This window comes from Gopherus evgoodei, chromosome 17 (genome assembly GCF_007399415.2).
Source record: "Gopherus evgoodei ecotype Sinaloan lineage chromosome 17, rGopEvg1_v1.p, whole genome shotgun sequence".
Lineage (NCBI taxonomy): Eukaryota > Metazoa > Chordata > Testudines > Testudinidae > Gopherus > Gopherus evgoodei.
The window spans coordinates 6,180,213-6,200,519 of record NC_044338.1 but is presented as its reverse complement, the minus strand read 5'-3'; the positions used below and the strand labels follow the sequence as shown (position 1 = coordinate 6,200,519).

General features: G+C 42.5%; 1 protein-coding gene across 6 annotated transcripts in view; it reads left to right on the top strand.

Annotated features, from left to right (window-relative positions):
* The window catches only part of BCAS3 (BCAS3 microtubule associated cell migration factor), a 488,600-nt gene extending 472,788 nt beyond the window's left edge, over window positions 1-15,812 (top strand). For 4 of the 6 annotated variants that reach the window (XM_030537160.1, XM_030537161.1, XM_030537162.1 and 1 more), the window contains one exon: window positions 14,894-15,812. In XM_030537160.1, the coding sequence (XP_030393020.1) occupies window positions 14,894-15,042 (149 nt within the window). In that variant the 3' untranslated portion in view covers window positions 15,043-15,812. The remainder of the gene's footprint in view (window positions 1-14,893) is intronic. The other 2 variants (XM_030537164.1, XM_030537165.1) reach the window with 1 other exon arrangement.
* Window positions 15,813-20,307: the final 4,495 nt, after the last annotated feature.

Genomic DNA, 20,307 nt, shown 5'->3' with positions numbered 1-20,307 from the left:
GGGTGACTGTTTCAAGAGAGAGATAATGGCAACCTGCTAGCCAGCTTGAGATAATGCAAAGCCTCTGCGCCCTCCTGCCTACCTCAGAATCCAGATGTTGCCTTCTCCCATGTGCTGAATAGGAAATCCCCCAGAGTCTCTCCCTGAAATGCTCCTTATTCCCCCAGTGCTGTCCCAATTCAGACAACAAAACACATCCCACAGCTTCCTCTTTCCATTGCCAGAACACCCGGTGCATGCTTTAGTCTGGTCTGGGAGATCTTCCCAGAGAGTTCCCTGTTCACATAGAGAAATTCCCTGGTCTTACATGAACTCTTCTAGATGTCATCCAAGAGTTATTTTCAGCTACATGCTTGTTCAGTCTGCAGTACATTCACACATTTGGCAATGTTTTAAAATGTGGAACTTAAAAAAAAGCCTAAAATGTTAAAATCAATATTTTAATGATTCATAAAATAAGATTATTCTAATTAAAATGGATCCTTATTTTAAGCAGTTGACAGCTGCTCTCTGCTTTCATGAGAACAAATATGAATATGCTGCGCAGATGCATCTAAGTTAACTGAGGGCCAAATTATGCCTTCAGATATAGCTTCCGTCAGAGCTCCTTTGCACATGTATTTCCAAGGTCAGAGTTTGGTACTATATGGATAAGACATTCTGCAACCAATAATAAAAAGATAGGGCCTGGTTTTGGTTTTAAAAGAGTCTTGAGCCATCTTTTAGTTTGTGCCTAAAAATAACTGAATCCACAGGTTGGGTTGTTTGTTTTGGCAGGCACAATCAAACAGTTAAACTAATTAAATAGTTTATTGTGGGTGCAATTATTTGTGGGCCTGCAAAAATTAAAAGTCATTTCAGCTGCTTAAAGCAATGCCATCAACTTTAATCTGTAAAAACTGACTAATTTGAAAAATGTTGAGATCCTGGTGGAGCGGACAGCCCAGGTGTTCACCCCTCTTCTGCCATTTCCTTTCCCTCTCCCCCGCAACCCCAATGACTCATCTTCACTTTCTAGCAATGGTGAAACTTGTATGGACAAAGTATGTTCATACACTCCACCTTTCCAGCCCTCTCTGCCTCTGGGCCCCTATTTAGAACCAATCTCAAACATAGTCCCTTTTGAGATGTTTGTGAAGTATTTGGATACACATTTGGGGTTTTCTGAACCTCCAGTTCCTGGGTGGAACTGGGACTAGGATGGTGGACATACAATAGAAAAAAAAGCCTCCTCTCTTGATTTCTATCTGAATGTTTTAGATTCAAGAGGCTCAGGTAGTTTAAATAAGCATCTAGGACCAGATCCTCAGCTGGTGTGAATTGTGACTCCACTAACTTCAAGAATTATTCTGAGTTTCACCAGATTGTCATCTGGCCTCCAAACTTTTGTCTGTTTCTCCAAACCAAAGCCACACTCTGAATCATTTGAGCTTTCTCCATCAGGGCATCCTTCTCTCTCAGGAGAAGAGCACTGAGTCCTTCTGTAGCTCTCCTTACAGAAGGGTCACTATGTCATAGGTGTTCTGTTGTTGGAATCTATACCAGGATGATTTTGCTCTGCAGTACTCCAAAATGAAGTGCAGAGATGAGGAACTCAACAATACTGTTTTTGGCAGAGGTACACACTTTAACATACCCCCCCCCCACACACACACACAGACAACAAAACTGTAACAGCACAAAATGTGTCCATTTCCTGAGTTATACAGTACCTTCTTTTTCTAAATTTGGATAGTTAGGGGATCCAATCAGATGGAGGTGGGGGCAAAGCAAGTTTTAGACATGAAAGAAATTGCAATGGTTTTGAGGTTTAGGCGTGTCTGAAATCTCTCATTCAGTGTATCAGTGAAATGATGCCCAGACTGTGAGGTAATCACCATATTTATTATGTTGACATTGTGGAAGCTTTTCCATGATCAGATTGTTTCCTAGGACTGTTGAGTTGGGGATGGAAAAGCAGGCAGTGCTCATCTTCTCACTCGTTGATTGTCTTGAGCTGCTGTGATCAGATGAAAATAAGATGTGCTGTTGTATTGGTGGGGGACGTGGGCCCAGACCCACAAGGGGCTGAGTGCTTTCAGCTTCTGTGATTTTAGCGGGAATTGAGGGTGTCCTGCGCTTTTCAGGATCAGGATCATACTGAATAGACATGCTTTGAGCCTCAAGCAGTAGGGGTAAGCCTGTATATTTCCTCCAGGACTTTTGGGCAGAACCAGGCAACCTGTGGAGCTCTGTTTCCAGCAAAGTGGCAGAACAAAGTTTCACAGCATGGAGTTGTTAAGAGTTGTGAACATACAGAATAACATTTGAATTTGAATTTCCCTGGGAGAGGGGTCTCTAATGAGCAGTTAGAGGCACTCCCACAACCCTAGAACAAGAGACCAGAATCAAGGGTTTTAATATAGTGTTTTCTCTGTAAATGCTTTTTGGTTTCAAATACACAGATAGGCTGCTTGTGTAACTGAAGATAAAAGATAATTCTGCTTAATTACATGAAAAACATATATGCACACTGGCTTGCAGCAGGAAAACAGATATTAAATATGAGAAGGTACATTGTAGATCTCAAGATTTGAAAGCAGATGAAACCAGTTGGGATACTGAAGAGTAAACTTTTAGTAGCAGCATATTGTGACTTTGAAGTTCGGGATTGTTTTTTTCCCTCCTCTTAAATCAAAACAATTACATCTGCTTCTTCATTTACAAGGGAGAGAACACACACTTTTGGAAATCTTGCATGAACAGTTAGTACATTTCACACTGTGTGCTTCGGCTAAGGAATCTGTTTTCTATAACTTTTAGATTGTTCTTTAGCTTTTGAAACTTCACATACTAGCTAAAATGAGCAACTTGTCTTTTGAAAGTGCCATTTAAGTAGCAAAATGTCCTAAACCTCTTTATAAAAATATACAGCTGTATGAAACTTGAGATTCGTTTTTAAAGCACTGCAGTCATCGTGAAAGTGCCTATCATGAAGAATATTGTCTCTCTAAATGCTTAGTCCTTTATCTGGTGCACTTTTAACCTTCCATAAAATGTTCAGAGTTGAGCCTGGCTGTATGCCAAACATTTGGGTATCTTACTGTTTATGTACCTAGTTGTTGGGGGTGTTTGGGGTTTTTCTTTTTAAAGAAAACCCAACTAAGCTCCATTTATTTTTGCAGACAGAATGCTTTAAAGGTGCACACATGAAAATGTTTTATTCTTGTCTCCACCATCTCATCTTGCTTGAAGTCAGTCCAGACATTTATGTAAATTCAGACGTCCTCTTAATTTTTGTACGTGTTATTCATTTGGCATTTTAGCATTGAAATAATGCACTACAAAGTAACTGTGCAATCTCAGTTGACTTTTGATGTTCAAAAGACTCTGTCTTCAGCCCTTGGGGTACGTGTTATCTTCTATATCCCCTCCTCCAAGTCATTGGACCCTACCGCCTTTTTTTTCCTGACACGCCAGCTTTCATCTCCCGTGCGTTACATTATAGAGAATTCTAGTGGATTCAGCCTTAGAGTTGTTGTAAGATAATTTGTCACTAATATTTTGTATAGGCCACTGATTTCCAATTTCAAAGACAGTGTTTGCATGTCTTTTCTATTCTGAAAATGTAATGTAGCCCCTTCTCTTGGGTCTCAGTATCTTTCCCATTGGAATGGTGTGAAACAAATTCAATACAGCGATATCTCTGCATTTCCTCTTTTCAAAGTTGTCTAAGGTCCGTTTACTCAAACAGCTGGTAAAAAAAAAATTGCTACAATTTTTAGTTCTTCTGGGAATTTAAAATTTCCCACTGGAGCGTCTTTAAATCAGAAATTAACAATCAGACTATGGTTCTGCTGCTCCCAAAGCACAGCCCCTACCACTTGAACTCAAGGAGAATCATCATTTAGCTCTGATCAGGCCTCTGACACACATCTAAGCAATTCTTATTCTGTCCAATAGAGGGCAATGGTGCACCTATATGTTACCCATTTCATTGCCACGAGTTAAAATTTTAACACCTGAGAAGGACACCAAGTTTAACTATTTTCAAACTTTATAATCTGATGCGAAACATCCTTCCATTTGCGTAATTGCTGATAAATTTATGACAAAATCTCTTTTTATTACTGGATCTGAATAAAGGGTATGCCCCCAACTGGCTGTGTAGCAGTTATACAAACACAGAAATGAGACAAGCCTTCTAATTTCCAGATAGAGGAGACATACATGCCACTAAAAACAGCAGTGTAGGGGTGGCGACATGAGTGGCTGGAGGAGCTAGCAGCCTACGTATGTACCTAGTGTCTTGGACAGGATCCTACTTGGGGCAGCAACACTTCTATTTTTAGCACACTAGCTCAGTCAGAGCTAGTGCCGGTATGTTTCATTGAGATGGAAATTGCACCTCCAGCTTGAGGTGTAGACATCCCCTTCAAGTATAGATCTCTGTAAATGAGAGCAGACTCTGGTCTTTGGAGCTTCATGAAAGTTCTCGTGTGTGAAGATATCCGGTTCAGTTCAGTAACTGTAGCAACGTTACAATAAAAATGCTTTATTAATCCTTGTGTTGGGAAGAATCATGTAGTTCATAAACATCTGCAAAAGCAGATCCTCAAGACTTCCGCTGTGTTAGTATAAGTTGCCTTTTACCCTTCATTGTACATGGGACCCTTTTGGACATGAATCCAGATGGCAGAATCCGCATAATGACTATTTATTATTTGTAATAAACAGTGCTTAGGATTCAGATAGTGGAGACCGATTGTGGCAGACACTGTACAAACACGCATTAAAACAGTCCCTGCCCCAAAGATTTTACAATCTCATAGACTCATAGACTTTAAGGTCAGAAGGGACCATTATGATCATCTTGTCTGACCTCCTGCACAATGCAGGCCACAGAATCTCACCCACCCACTTCAATAACAAACCCCTAACCTATGTCTGAGTTCTTGAAGTCCTCAAATCATGGTTTGAAGACCATCTAGGTTAATAACAAGAAGATATAGAGCATCCCTACTGTCTAATACTTGGATATTCTAAGCAAGAGGACATATACAGTGCTCTGATTCTGAATAGCATAGCTCCAGGGAGGGCTATTTGCTTTTCTTCAAAACAAAAGAAAGTTGCTTTGATTGTTAAATGAGTTCTAATTTTTCCCTCTGAACGGTTCTTCCAAAAGTTGCTCGTGTCCCCAGTGAAGTGTCTTCTAACCTGGCCTTTTTAAAGAGCGACATCTCATTTCTCTTTTCCTATGGTAAAACCAGATACCGGGTTTGCATCCTAGTTTCACAAAAAGGCGGAGTAAATTCCAGTGCTTCTAAGCACTTTCCATTTAAATTTGGATTGGAAAGGACCCTGTGCAATAATCGCGGTGAATGACAGAAATGGAACTCAGAGCTTCAAACATGAGTTGCTAATATGCCATGCCACTTTCTCAGTTCCTAGCTGTTGATGGAGTAATTTCCAGTGAATCTTCAGATGTCTGATAGACTTTCCAACGTGCACTAATTCTTACACTTCCCTCCCTTCCCCCACATCTCAGACCCTTGCCGGAGACCTTGTTCCTTTAAAAATGCTGTCTCTATAACTCAAAAATACTCAGCACAGAAAAAGAAAAAGGGAACTTGACATTAGTTGAGCTTGAAAGGTTTGGTGCTGTGAAAAGTGACTGACGTGTGAAAAGAGGCTACAATTAGTTCTTTCCCCAAGCACTCTTCCATTCAGTCCAGGGTCACTCCTTCAGCAAGCTGAGGGCTTGAGTGTAATGTGTTGTGACAGTTTGAGATGATGAAGAATAATTCTTGTATTCAGAGTTGCGGCTGCTTCCCCACTACCCTGACACATCAGGCTGGCTGTCATTGTATCATTTATCCAGGCTGCATCTCTGCCATGCTGTACAGGAATTTGTGCAATTCTCAGTAGGTAGAGAAAAGGGTCAGCTCTTCCAGAAATGATTTTTGAGGATATTTTGAAACTGGGCTTAACACCCTGTTGTAGGGGAAGGCAAACAGAGAGAAAGGAAAACCCATTAGGAGAATAATGTACTAGAGATGAGATTTTTGAGTAGACATAAAGGAGATACCATGGCTTCAAGTGGACCACTACAGAGAGAGCACGAATAAGAAAGGCAGCATAATTTATAAGTGTTCCGGGCAAAAGAGGGCCATATAGATTTTCTTCAGGCATTGAATTAATGTGCCATATAAAATGGCTTCACATTTAGGCTTGGCAGGACTTTCTACCTTTCTAGATTTGCTGTAGTCCTTTGACAGTTCCTGAAGCTTTTTCGAATTGAATGTACAGCAACCTGGCCTGGACTGGTGCCTGATGTAGCTTATTCTGCTCCGACACATTCCTGAGGATCACAAGCTTTGAGATAGGGCCATGTCCTGTCCATTTCCCCCTTCATCCCCCCGTTTGTCACAAAGCTTAATAAAAGCAGGGGACTATTTTTGCTGTACGATGGGACTGCAAGGTAGGATCAGGCTTGGTATTTGAAAACCGAAGGTAAATATTAACAGAAATAAGTGTTTCCTACCAGTTTCTCACAATTAGCTCAATAATGCAACAGACTACAGCATGCACTGTGTGCACTGAAGGAAATGTATCACTGATGCAGTTTTCAGCCTTTGGCAGGGATGAAAACAGGATGGCATGGGGAGGGAGTTAATGGAACACACACAGCCCTGCATTTGAGTTCCTATTGCTCTGTTAATTGCAGTAGTACCTGAAATGTGATCCACACTTTCCAAGCCCAGAGGAAGACATGCCTACTGTCTAACCCTGGCTCACTCCCTGCAGCTGTCACTCAGTGGTCATCCTCTCACTACAATTCCACAGCTCTTAGTACAGGTGCCCAGTTTACCCCAGCTCTCTGATTCAGCGCAGCCCCGGATTGACAACAGGAGTGAAAGGACGATTGATGAAAAAAGCTGGGGCCTAGGGAAGGCCAGAAGAAAATCAGGAGTGTTATAGTTAGGTGCCTCTCTGGGGCACCCATCACTGTGCTGTTCTCTCTGTATACATGGTGACTGCCTGCACCCCCTGGCAGGGTTGGGCCTGAATCTAGTGGCCTGTTTATAAATGAGAGTGGGGAGGTCATTTGGTTTACATGTGGGACAGAGGCCAAGATTTTCAAAAGTGACTCGTGCCCAATGTGAAACGCCTTAAAGAGGCCTGATTTCCAGGAAGTGCTGGGCCCCCACCCTTTGGAAATCAGGCCCCCTTACGGTGTCTTCCTAAACCATTTGTCACTTTTGAAAAGAGTGGCCAGAGTGAAAGCAGAGAGAAGCCTCTTCTATGAAAACAGATGACCAGGCTTTGTACCATATACCCTGAGGATGGAGGAATATCCTCTCAGCATAGATACACAATACGGTGAGAGGCGGAGGGATGTATTCATCTGTGTGTAGTGCTTTGAGTGTATGAGCACCAGCCCTCTTTCCCTAGGAACTGTTATAAACAACCACTGATAAAATGAATATCGTCTCGGTGGGCATACAGACTTTACACATCATCCCACTGCGTTAGTGAGTCGTTGCCAAATCTGGTAAAATAGCTGCTATTTCAGTGTGCCTGGTGTTTTGAACTTCATCTGCAAGGCTTAGAATGGCTGCAGTGGTATTGGTGTAAGGAGTGGTGTCTGTTTTCTGAGCATGAGGAGATGTGATAGCGTTCGTCTCTGAAATTTACAGTGAAATAAGTTTTGCAAACTAGTCACCTCCCTGCTGTAGCCACTAGAAACACTGCTTCCTGCAGCATTTCCACTCACGCCTTTTCAGTCCTGTCGACTTTTTTTCAGGAGAAACGAATTCTCTCACTCCTTCTGCACTGGGAGATATTGGTCCTTGTTCTGGTCTGTTCTACACTAACATGCCTCCATTGATTTAAGAGGAGCTTAATCCCGATTTGCACTAGCAATAGATGAGAATCAGTCCCACAGCCTCCCAGGGCCACAGAGCCACAGCGACACAAATCTGCACATTCGCTGGTAGAAGATCATGGCTGACAGTTTTGTCTTTCTTTCCTTATTTTTTTGAGCCCTATGGAGCCTGTTTCCTTTGAAATCTGGTAGATGTGCAGCACTGGAGATTAGTTTTTTGTTGTTGTTTCTCTCCTCAACACAGTTCAACTCACATGTGCCCTGAAGCCCTCTATTATTCTGTGCTTCCCATTTGCTCTGCTGGTGGCTGTTACAGTGAGCATCAAAAGGGAGGAGAGCTCCCCTGCTTTGAGCTCCCCTGAACTGGCTCCCTCCTCATCTTTTCAGCAGATGTTTCTGCCTATTTTTTTTTCTAGGCCAATCAGAACTTTGAGTCATTTCCTCTAGGGATGCAGGCAGGTTTTCGTATTTATGTTTCCAGTGTTAGAGTTTATTTATATTTGTGTTTATTTTTCACGGGCTTTTTAATTCCTCAGGGAGCCATTTAGGGGGCCAAAGTAGTGCAAGTGCTGGTCTTCTCACAGTATTTCATTTCCTTGATAATGGAAATGCTATGAGAAGAGCAGGTCTTGTGTTATTTTGACCCCATAAATAACTCCCAGAGGCCCCCTTTTTCCTTCTCCTCTCCATTTTGCAGACCCTGATGACTCAACCCCGATTTTCTTGCCTCAGCAGAAGCAAATTGAAGTTATCGCAAATAGCCAGCAAATCTATAAGATGGAATGTGTTTTATGTGAGACACGATTTGTTGGCTAGTGTACAGGCCACTTAAAGTGTATCATAAGAAGTTGTTTTACAGCTACATTTAAGGAAGTTAATACATCTTGGCAGTATATACCTATGGAAATGTAGATGAAATAACCTGCAGACAACCTAGGGCCAAGTCCATTCCTGTCTTAACTCACCACGGAAGCCAACAGAATTACACCAGGAACAGATCTGTCTCCCAGTATTTGAGCACTGCTAAACTTGTGACCTCACACAGCCAACATAAGCAAGGATGTGCCAAGCTGAGGCTGCCATTCTGCCTTTCGCTCACTTCCTTCTGCAGCTGGACTTTGGGTTTCATTTTGAGTGAACTTGGCCCTCTGTTTATCCACAGGACAGGTACAGCACAGGCAGCGGCTGTGCGAGCTTCCTTACAGCCAGGCCAATGACCTGGGGGAGTCACCTCTGGGGTTGAGAAGGTACTAGAACAATATGTTACACTTCCATAGTGCTGTGCAGTAAAGGATCTCGGAGTGCTTTCCAAAGTTGGGTTAGTAGAATTATCCCTTTTTACAGACGAGGAAGCAGACATGGCAAGATTAAGGGCTTGTCTACACTTAAAACACTGCAGCTGTGCAATAGCACCTCTGTAGCACTTCAGCGAAGACACGACCTACACTGATCAGTGAAGCTCTCCCGTTGGCAAACGTGCTCCACCTCCCTGAGAGGCAGTAGCTAGGTTGACCCATTGACCTAGAGTTGTGTGCACCGAGGGTTAGGTCAGCCTAGGAGTGTGGATGTTTCACACGCCTAAGCGAGGTAGATATACCAACCTAACTTCCTAGTGTAGACTAGGCCTCAGACTTGCCCAGGGTCACAGAGGAAGGCAGTAGCTGAGTAAGGAATAGAACAGAGGTCTCCTGACTCCCAGTCCACTAATAGTCCTCTTTCTTCAGCATTTAGGGTTGCACCCATTCAATCCTTCAGCTGCCTGCTGAAATTGCCAGTGAGACCAGCATGTGAAAATGGTTGTTTTTATGTGAGCATCCGTAGTATGATTGCCAGATACACTTCACATATGATCGTAAAGACCGTTGTGATCTGCCAACCTGGGCTGGATTTGAATTCGCAACCTAGCAAAAAGGCTCATTATCCCCTGAGCCATCCATGCCCCCAACATGATGTCACTTTTGAGGTCTATGCATATTTTAGAGGTGTGCTGTCCCTCCCTCTTCCCCACTGTATAAACAGAATAGTTAAGAACAGAACTTTTAGGAGGGAGATTTTCAAAGGTACAAAAAATCTAGTCCCCATTTGTGCCTTTGGAAATCTCCCCCAATTTCACCGGCTTTGCTTGGTTTATGTCACAACCTTAACATTACTTAAAGGAGCTTTTTGTTTTAATTCCTTTATATTCTTTTTAAACAGTAGATTTTAAAAAGATGGAAAAGGGAAGAAGTAGGAAGTAAAACCTCCATCATTTAACATTTTTCCCTGTTTTAATCATGATCGTATTGTATTTTTTGAGTGTTAAACAATATTGGACTGGGAACCTTTTATTTTCTTTAAAATACATAGCATTTAAAAATCTATTGGTCCTTTGATAAATTAAGTCCTATGCTAATGCCTCATTTCAAGAGTTTCGATTGGCAGAGATTTTTTTTCCCCTCTGAACTGTACATACATGAAAGAAAGACATGGTTTAAAATGAAAATGCTGAAATGTATTTAAATAGGCACCTCCTAAGGATTGTTTGACAGTCGTTCGAAGGAGGATTTTTGTGTGCTCATGATGGTTCATAGTATTCTCCTTGGAAGCGTAGGTGGTTGTCTTACCAAATTTTGATTTTGTCTCTAGCACACATGCACGTTGCTTTGTTACTGCAGGGTTCTTAATATTTGCTGCTGGAATTGATTTGCCTTTAAGGAAAACAATATTGAAAAAACTGCTGTAAGGAAGATAGACATATTGAAAGGCTTTCGCACAGACTGCAATGAGATATGAGAGAAAGATGGCCAGAGGTTGAGTGAAAGCTTGCTCTCATTCAGATCAATGGCAAAACTCCCATTGACTTCAGTGTAACCAGGATTTCACCCTCGGACATTTTCCTTTTAACCATCAAGGGTACTGTTACTGTAAAGGGTAAACAGTACAAGACAAATACAATGATTTGTTTATTAACTAGAACGCAGCCTTTCTGTGAGCCTGCATCTCTTGACGTACACGAGCCCCAGAAGACCATGGAAGCTGGTTCTGTCAAGTCTTTTCAGAAGATAGACTGGCCATTTGGCCCTTCCCCTCCCTACAGCTGGGTAGTGTGAAACAGCGTAGTTACGGAATATTAGCACTTTTTACTCCACTACTCCCTATCCTGAGCCTGTCCTCTGTTTTCTACCCCAAAAGCTGGAGGACAGTCTTCAAGACAGTGGGCCATTGTGTTGTCCCTGGCAGAACTTCAAAATGGAGCTTATGTTGACTTTGAACCACACATCCTTTTGCCTAGGGAGGTTCTGGTATCTCCATCGTTGGAGGTTCTTAAGAACACCTGTCAGGAATGGTCTAGTTATTACATAGTCCTGCCTTGTGTGCGGGGGACTGAACTAGGTGATCTCCCGAGGTCCCTTCCAGTCCTACACGTCTATGATTCTCCCCCCCTTTAAAATGCTTCCTTATCTGATTGACATTCAGGGATGTAATGACCATGCTGACTTTGTCCATTGATGTAATAGCCGTGAGCCTGATGGCCATATTTACAATGAGGTTGGTCTCTGGTGACCAGAAAATGCCTACGCCCACATAGTATAGCTGCTCTGAGGGGTGGAATAGGGAGCAGCCTCCCCAGGTGCATGCAGGGGTAGAGAGCCTGGGTTCCTCTTAGTGGTGCTTTATTATATAGCACTTGCGATTTGAGTAATGGTACCTTACATACCAAAGTATGTTGCACCTCCGCCTTGCTGTGTAACTGGCTCCAGACAGAGCAGAATGTCCGTAGGCTCTAGGCCTCGTTGTTTCCTGTGTTTTGGATGGATCCCTGAAAGGAATCCATCTATGAAACTAAAAAGACCTCCCCCTCTGCAGAGGGAAAGGGCCAGAAGCAAGCAAGGGGATCAGCTAAATCTAGGAGACAACAAATGAAAATACAGGAAGGTAACATAGGTCATAGGTTTAAAATCAAGGCTTCCAAAGGGGACACAGAGCAAAGAACCCCAGACAGTGCCCACTGCTCCTCAGAGGAGTCCAGGGAGCCACTCAGAGGAACTCTGCCAGGAGACACACACAGGCTTCAGGGTGAGAACTTCCACCCAAGGCCGGTTGGTTTTCTGATGTGCTCCTACATGCAGCCAGAATTTGGGCCTTTGTTTCTACTTTAACCTTTAACCAAGTCATACTTTGTTCATTCTCATTTTTAACCTGATTTGTGTATTGTTGCATTACAGCAGCATGTAGAGGCCTGAACTGAGAGTGGGGCCCCACTGTGATGGGCAGTGTACAAACACTTAGCAAGCCTGGCTCTGCCCCAAAGAGGTTATATCTAAATAGACAAGACAAAGGGTGGGATGGGGAACGGAGGCAGAGAGAGGTGAAGCAGCTTGCCCAAGGATCACACACGGAGCTCGGTGTCGCCTGACTCCCAGTCCAGTACCCCATCCCTAAACCTCAACTCCTCTCCAATTTTCTTATGCTTTTCTCAGTGCTGTTTTACTCTCCTTGGCACTAGCCCCCACGGTGTCCCTAGCGGTGATGAGAAGTATTGCAAACAGCCTCCCACAAAGAGTGCTCTTCTTCAATGACTGTATATTGGTTTGTAATGGAAAGGGTTTTTTCCATTTCATAGCAGCAGTAAACTACGTACAGATGAGTGGCCTAATCTGCAGAGGTGATGAGCACTGAGAAGAACAGGAGCTACCATTGCTTAGCACCCCTGAAAAGCCTTAAGACTTTGATTCTCAGGAAAGAAATCTCACTTTAAGATACTAAGTAAATCTCTGAGGAATGGCAAATATAAAGGCACTGTTACTAAAAGAGGCTGGAGTTCTGTAACACCTCTGCCAGAGTCTCATGCACTCTTCCCCCCACCTATAAGCTAGCATTTTGCTGTTCAGCATTTGGGCTTTGGGAATCCACAGTACTGAGGAAAAATAAGGGCTGCTTCTTCCTCCTTTTTTTTAATGGTCCTGAAAATGCAGCACTTGCCTGAAAATCAATTATGGTTTTTAAAAAAACGAGAGAGAGAGAGAGAGGAAAGTAACCTCGTTAGGGGTTCAACAGTCCTAATGATGTTTGATTGGAGCCTACCCGGGTTCTGTCTTCTTGGTGATGGCTGCACAGTGAGTGAAAGCTCTGACCTGAGACATTTAACCAAAGCCAGCTGTGTGCAAGGGGAGATAAAAGCACAAAATCAGCCAGGATCAGTGCAGTATTCATGTGGAATATGAAGACATTTATACATTGTACATTCCTTAACAAAACGCTGGCAAGAAAACCATGATTAGGGCATTGTCACTGCTTCTTACAGGTTGACAGGCTTCCTACAGATCTGTTTCTTCGTGTAACCTATGCCAATTATCTCCCTTGCAAACTACTTCCATGATCAGGTACTAAATTTGCCACATCTTACTAGATGAGGTGTGAATTCAAATGGATCTATGATCCCATCTATGCACATGTACCTCGTATTAATGCTAAGAGGAACTGCTAGAAAGGTACTTGGGTGGGATGGTTTTTGTCTTAGTGATGAAGCTTGTCACTGGGGCAGTGCATTTTACTTATATGCTTGTCCTTATCTCTGAGTCTCAGCACAGCAGAGGGACTGTTATTGTGTTTATAATTGAGGTAGAATCCCATTGTGAGACTGAACTCCGTGAATGCAGCAATACAGTAAAATTTGGCAGTGAACAACATTTAGAATCATTCACCCAAATCCTGCAGTCCTTGACTCACTTCCTAGCCAGTCCTTGTTCATGAAAAACTCCCATTGAAGTAAATAGGGAAAACTCTGTCTGTCTGTCAGTCTGTGTGCTCCATGTGTTTATCCTATACCCATCACCATAGTACCACAAGTGCCTTTCAACATTATACCAGTCCGGTCAACGGCCTACAGATAGACTGAGGGGTTTTTCCCTCTCCCCCCCTTTCCCATAGCAAAATTATTAGGGGCTTCACATCATAGGTCTTACCCCTTTTTATCCCTCCAGCTTGAGTAGAAACAGAGTGCAGAGCGTGGGCGTTGGCCCTCACTTTGCAACTCACCAGAATATTTGTTGTAATCTGTCACTGAGTGGCTGGGAGAGGATGCTTGTGCTGTCCGTGGGGTCCTGCCTAATATCACCGCTGCGTGCCGTCGCTGAGTGCTGCAGAGTGTGAGACTTCCCAGGCAGCGTTTGGATTCAAGTGGCTCACGCAGAGTCAGAGTTAGAAATGATGTTCTGCCCACACAAAAATATGAGTGTTTCAAGAGTTAAGACCAGCCCGGGAAGGAATGATACCTGTGTGATTGCAAGAGTAGTAACCTTAGATCCCTGGGCCTGTTTACAGGCTCCTCCAGCCCTATGCAGTCAGTACAGTTTCATCACCTTTTAGTGATGTAAATGGATGCTAACCATGATCATTTCTGCTTTCTTCTTTTGCTTTGAGATAGTAGTCCCAGCAGACAATCACCCAGGGAAGTTTGTCGTTTCTGTTTGCCTCAGAAACCACAAAGATGCTTTCCACTGTATGTACAGCACAAAGAAGTTGTGGAAAATCCTTTTTGAAATAGGCTGTTGAATTGCATTGGTTGCGTGCAGTTGTTGCAGGTCACAGTTAGCGAGTATCACAACTGAACTCTTTTCTAGTCCAGTCATATCACCAGCTCTGCCTGTTAAGTGAAATTATGCCATTGTTTGTCAATAGGACTTCTATAATTCTGCTTAGTTCAATCTTGCAGATCTCCAATTTGGGATCTTAATATATTGCAAATCAATGTACTCGTCCCAAAGGAAGTGATTACACACCACATCTGAAATTGAAATACAAGGTTTAGATGTCTTATTCAAACTCCATTTTTATTCAGACTGAAATATAAGCCTAGGAAAGAAGTAGATGTGATGCCTCGGGAGTGTTTCATCGAATCACCCAGTAAAAGGTGGATGACGAGTGAATGCAATGTTAGAACAGCGATACAATAAACAGATTTGTCAGTAAATTGGCCTTCTAATGGCAAACGTCCTTCTTTTATCTGAAACATTAACCAGGGCCTGTTTTCTCGTTCCATTTCAGAGCTTCAGCGAGAAGGAAGCATAGAGACTCTCAGTAACAGTTCTGGTTCCACCAGCGGAAGCATTCCACGCAATTTTGATGGTTACAGATCACCTCTCCCGACAAACGAAAACCAGCCTCTAAGTCTTTTCCCTACAGGATTCCCTTAAATTAGCGAAACATACGAGGAGAGATTCAGACTGGCTAGCCAAATGTCGCTCCATCTAAACAGTTTTGATGTGTATTTCACCCACCCGTTAGCTGCACTGCTGGATGGTTCTCGTTACACTAATAAATATTGACGACTCTTCTGCTTAAAGTCTTCTTAAAATATATTGACAATTTATTGAGTTTGTTTTCCTGTGCAATATTGATAAGAAGAGACTCTTTCTTCAATCCTTACAGCTTGGTGGCTTCTTTTCAGTGTGTTCAGGAAGAGACTGTTTAGAGGAGAAATACTTTTAAAACCATTTTTTGGTTGAGCCCATGATATTACAACCATTACTTGCTTTTTTGTGTTTAAAAAAAAGGCATCTGCATAACTTGAGTGGTGAATTAGCCATCCAGCCAGTGAATTCTAGCTGTTTGCAAAATTGAGGAGCATTGAAGAACGAACTGATGGGAGTGAAAACTTGAGGACTGTCTACGAGACAGATGGCAAATAGGACTGATACGTTATTACTTCGTTTATGTATCTCTTGTCCTCCTTTGGTTCCCTGCTGATATTAATAGATGCCAGGAGTATTACAAATGAAGAAGTTTCTTTTTTGTTCTTGAGAAGAATTATCTTTATTGCTCCAGTTTTATTCTAGTCATGTATTTTAGAAATGTTCTTAATTGACTAACAAAGTCATAAATATCTCCTGTTCAGTTATAAAAATTGTTCACTGGAACGCTACTAGCTGTCCAAATGTGCATGTGTCATTGAATAAATCTCAGTTTAATCAAATCTGCTTTTAGTGTCAGTGTTCCTGTTGTGTCAGTAAAGGGATTCTCAAACTGGGGGTCATGACCCCTCGGGTCACGAGGTTATTACATAGGGGGTCGCGAGCTGCCAGCCTCCACCCCAAACCCAGCTTCACCTCCAACATTTATAATAGTGTTAAATATAAAAAAAAAAGTGTTTTTAATTTAAAAGGGGGGTCACATTCAGAGGCTTCTTGTGTGAAAGGAGTCACCAGTACAAAAGTTTGAAAACCGCTGTGTTAGTAGGATGTGTATATGCTCCATATATATTCCTGTATCAAATAGTATGTGCTTATTTCCCAACATTAAGACCTTCCAGGCCTTAATTAAATCCACCCAAGAGCACCAAACTAGGTCTGTTGCATCCTTAACTGTCAGCCATTTATGCCAGACCAAACTTTTGGCTTAAATTAGGCACCTTGGATCAAAAGAAATGAATGACAGCACTTCAGAAAATCATGCCAACTATTTAAATGCCAAAATATGGGTTTAGGTGCCTAACTTTAGAGTCCCGAGTAAGAACATTTTGGCTACAGTTCTTTGCAAGTTCATTTTTCTGTTCTTTTTTGTTATAAAGTAGTTATTTTTTAAAAATAATCGCAGTGAACACGTGTTCTAACCTGATAATCTGTTATTCATGGAGATAACGTCCAACGCCGGCTACTTGTACCTCTTTTACACTTCAGTAAAATCCGAGACACAGAGCCCAGGAAATTCCATGATGAGACCTTTGTGGAGTCTCCAATGAATTTGAAGGGGTCGCAGGATGAATGATCCTGCCAGTCTTCACAGACTGTAGTGACAAGAAGCTTCCACAAGAGACAAGAGATGGTTGCAAGGAGCCTCTGTTCTCTCCTCTGCTGACTTCTGCTGCCTTCAATGTAGGAGCTATGACTTTTATACCAGTTGGGGATCCGGCCCATTGACTTCAATGGAGCTAAGCTGATTTACATTAGCTGCAAGGGCCTGACCCTCTGGTTTTGGACTATTGACTGCGCGGCCATCCATTAACATCTGTTGCATTAGATGAAGTGTTAAGTATAAAATGAAAGAAGCTGCAAACCCATATAATATACAGATATTAGTAGGAAACAATTCTAGTGACTGCTCATGTCCAGTAGCCACATAAACCTCAGTATTTCAGCTAATTTTATTTTTTTTAAAGAAACAGAAACCCAGAAGGGACTAACAGCTTATGAAATTTCCTTCTGACTTCTTCTTTTTAATATAATCCATTTTGAGTCATGGAAATGAAAGGAAACTATCTAAACCCACAAAGCTTTTTGCACTCTTATGGCTTAGAAAGAACCACATTGACTGATGTGAAATTGACCGTCTTCTTCCTTTGCCCCAGTCCCCAAATGCCAAAAATCAAATTCACGCTCAGGCTCAATTTTTTTTTTCCCTGACTGCCAAACCTCTGATTCTCAGAAGATTTTTCTTCTGTCTGTCTTAAAATCCACTAAACAATGGGAGTTTGCGGGAAAATTTCAGGTGTTGATCCAGTCTTTAATCAGTCCTTTTTCAGGCAAAAACTCTCTTTTGAAATCAATAGGCATTTGCCTGCGTTTTTGGGGAGGACGTCCTTGCAGATCTAGCTAGAGTTGTGCTGACAAGGCTCTGCTGTAATGCTGCATTTCTTTTATGGCTGTAAAATAATGGATTGAACTAAGCAAAGTAGGCTAGGCCTGGCATTGTGAACAAATGGAACCACAAGGTCAAGTCAGTCCACACCAGTTAGGATTTTTAACATAGTTCAAGCCAAAGTCAGTTCCAGCCGTTCAAACAAAATCTAGATTGTGTTGTCACCGTGATTCTTGTTAACTTTCAGTCTTTCCAATGAACGGCCATAAGGGACAAGGTTCTTTTAAGGAAGGCAACTGCTATGCTTCGTATTCGCAGAGCCTCATACAGCTTGGTTGCTAGCTCTGTCTGAACACGCAAAGTAGGCGAGTGCATAATACAGCCTGGTGTCACTGGAGATGTGTTTGTTGTTGGCAGGCATTAAATCCCTTTTTATAAGTGCTGCAATACAGCCCTGTGGAAATCCCCAGGCTGTAAGAAGCGCCGTTGAATCAGGATGTTTTGTTTAAAGGGCAGGGGGATTACAGATTGGGGCAGTGTCCGTTTCGTTTATTGAAAAGATTGCAATGACTGTCCTATGGGCACTAGCCCCTTCCCCGGTCTGGGAAGAAGGGCTAGATCTCCAAAATTACCAGCATGCATCGCAGCTGAGCTGGGTGTTTCCTCTAGTAATTTAGGATTAAATTGATACATTCATATAGATGACCTAACAGAGTAGCTGCCAAGATCAGCTCTCCAGGTATATTCCATAGAAAGCTGAGTACTTTGTAAGGGGAACTCCTTAGGCCCTGACTCAACCAGGTACTTCAGCATATGCCTAATTTTAAGCACGAGTAGTTCCCATTGAGGTCACGGTCTTAAGTACCTTGCTTAATGAGGGTTATAAAGAATATCCTCTTTGAACAAGGGGCCAAGTGTTTTGCTGGAACAACACCTTCCCTCCCCTCTCCTCCCTCATTTGCCCTTGGAGGGGTATTCGGGTTCTAGCCAAGAAGGAAGCATGTTGCTAGAAGTCCATATTGCATCCTATCTACCTGGCTCTTCCATTCTCATTTGCACTGGTGTAGCCACATTGAATTTGAGCATGAGACATTGTAAATGAGAACAGAATTCAGCCCTCAGGGTCGTCCTTTCTGTGAAGAGGCTACTGACAACCCTATATGGCTGTGTCTACACTACCATGGCCCAGGGCTGCAGCTACACCGCAGTAGTGTAGATGTTTCCTACATCGATGGAAGGGTGTGTTTTTTCCCATCAATCTAGTTCATCCACCTCTCTGAGAGGCAGTAGCTAAGTGGATGGAAGAATTCTCGTATCGACCTAGCTGCAACTATATGGGGGGTTAGGTCAACCTCAGTGTGAAATTGCTCACAGTCCTTTATGAGCCCCTAGCTAGGTCCATCTCATCTTTAAATGTAGATCAGGCCCAAGAGTTTTCTGGATCAGGCTCTTAGACTGTAAGCGCTTAAGGACAGAGACTCTTACTGGCTGGCACATTTTGATCCATTGGACAACTGAGCCTGTAAGTTGAAATCCTGGCCCCATCAATGTCAATGGGACCTTTGCCATTAACTTCAGTGGAGTCAGAATTTCACTTTTAGGGCCTGATCAGGAAAGTGGAACGACTCCCATCGACTTCAATGGGTTTTGGATCAGAGCCTTACAGTGCAGTATAACTTATCTAAGGCATATTTCAGAAGGGCTGTATTGTCAGACAATGCAGTTTGTAACATGCAGAAATGCCATGCCACGATATCAAATGCTGTCTCAAAAGGAGTCCCAAAGACCTGCTGGACTTGCAGGTTTTTTAAACTGCTTCCAGTAGTTCCTAGTGGCCCTCCTGCTGAGTTCAAAAGGCAAAATGTCTCATTTAAAGCAGGACTGACTGTATATCATCCTTAGTATAAAGTGAAGCCCTTCTATTAAAGTTGGGGTTGGATTTCATGAATTAACATGAAATATTGCTTTCTTATTCTACCCTGGTTTCTGTAATAAACACAATCATGTATTATACATAAATCATATCGGGGGATCATTTCACTGCAGACATAGTGGAAAGAAAAAGATCTTCCAAATGTGGCAGTTTGAAGTTCATATTCACATTGTTTTAGAGTTAATGAGAGAGCGAGGCCTGGACATAGCCAGCAGAGCGAGTGCTGCAAACTGTAGAATTTCAAAACGCAGCCAATAGTTACCGCAAATAGTTTCTTAGAATAGACAATAGTTTGGGCTAGATTCGCCAGTTTGCTTTGGCTGTTTTACACTGCTCTGGCACAGCGAAGCAGGCATAAACCCAGCTTAACTGGGTGGTTAAACCATATTTACGGCTGTTTGTGTTGCTGGAATGGCACAATGCTTCCCAAGCAAACCAGGAACTCTGGCCCTTAATATTCAACTCTGAGAACTGGTGATCTCCAAATACATTGCTCCCAGCACAATTAATGAAGCTGAACTAAACACGAAGATCGCTGGTATTGGAGCTTCAGGTAGCTCAGACAATAAAATGAACTGACCATGTACCAAAGATCTCAAAAATGCGCACACCACAAGTTGTGACTAGCCCATGAAAGTCATCCTGAAGATGGATCTTTGCTTTTAGGGGAAAAAAAGCTATGAAAAAAATGAATACACACCCCACGCCCATATGCACCCTGATAAATGTGTGTGTTGATAATCATTTCATTAGGCTGTGATTTGTGTTTTGAGGAGTATCAAAACTATTCATGTGACTATTTCACTGGATTTCTTATATCCCTGCTTTGGAAAGGGGAGAATCTGTGGCTTGTTATCATGAGGGTTTGCACCATTTCCTGTTGTCTTTCCCTTATGCTCCTGAGCTATTGTAAAAATGTTCGGTATCTTCCTCCAGGTTGTAATCACGTCAC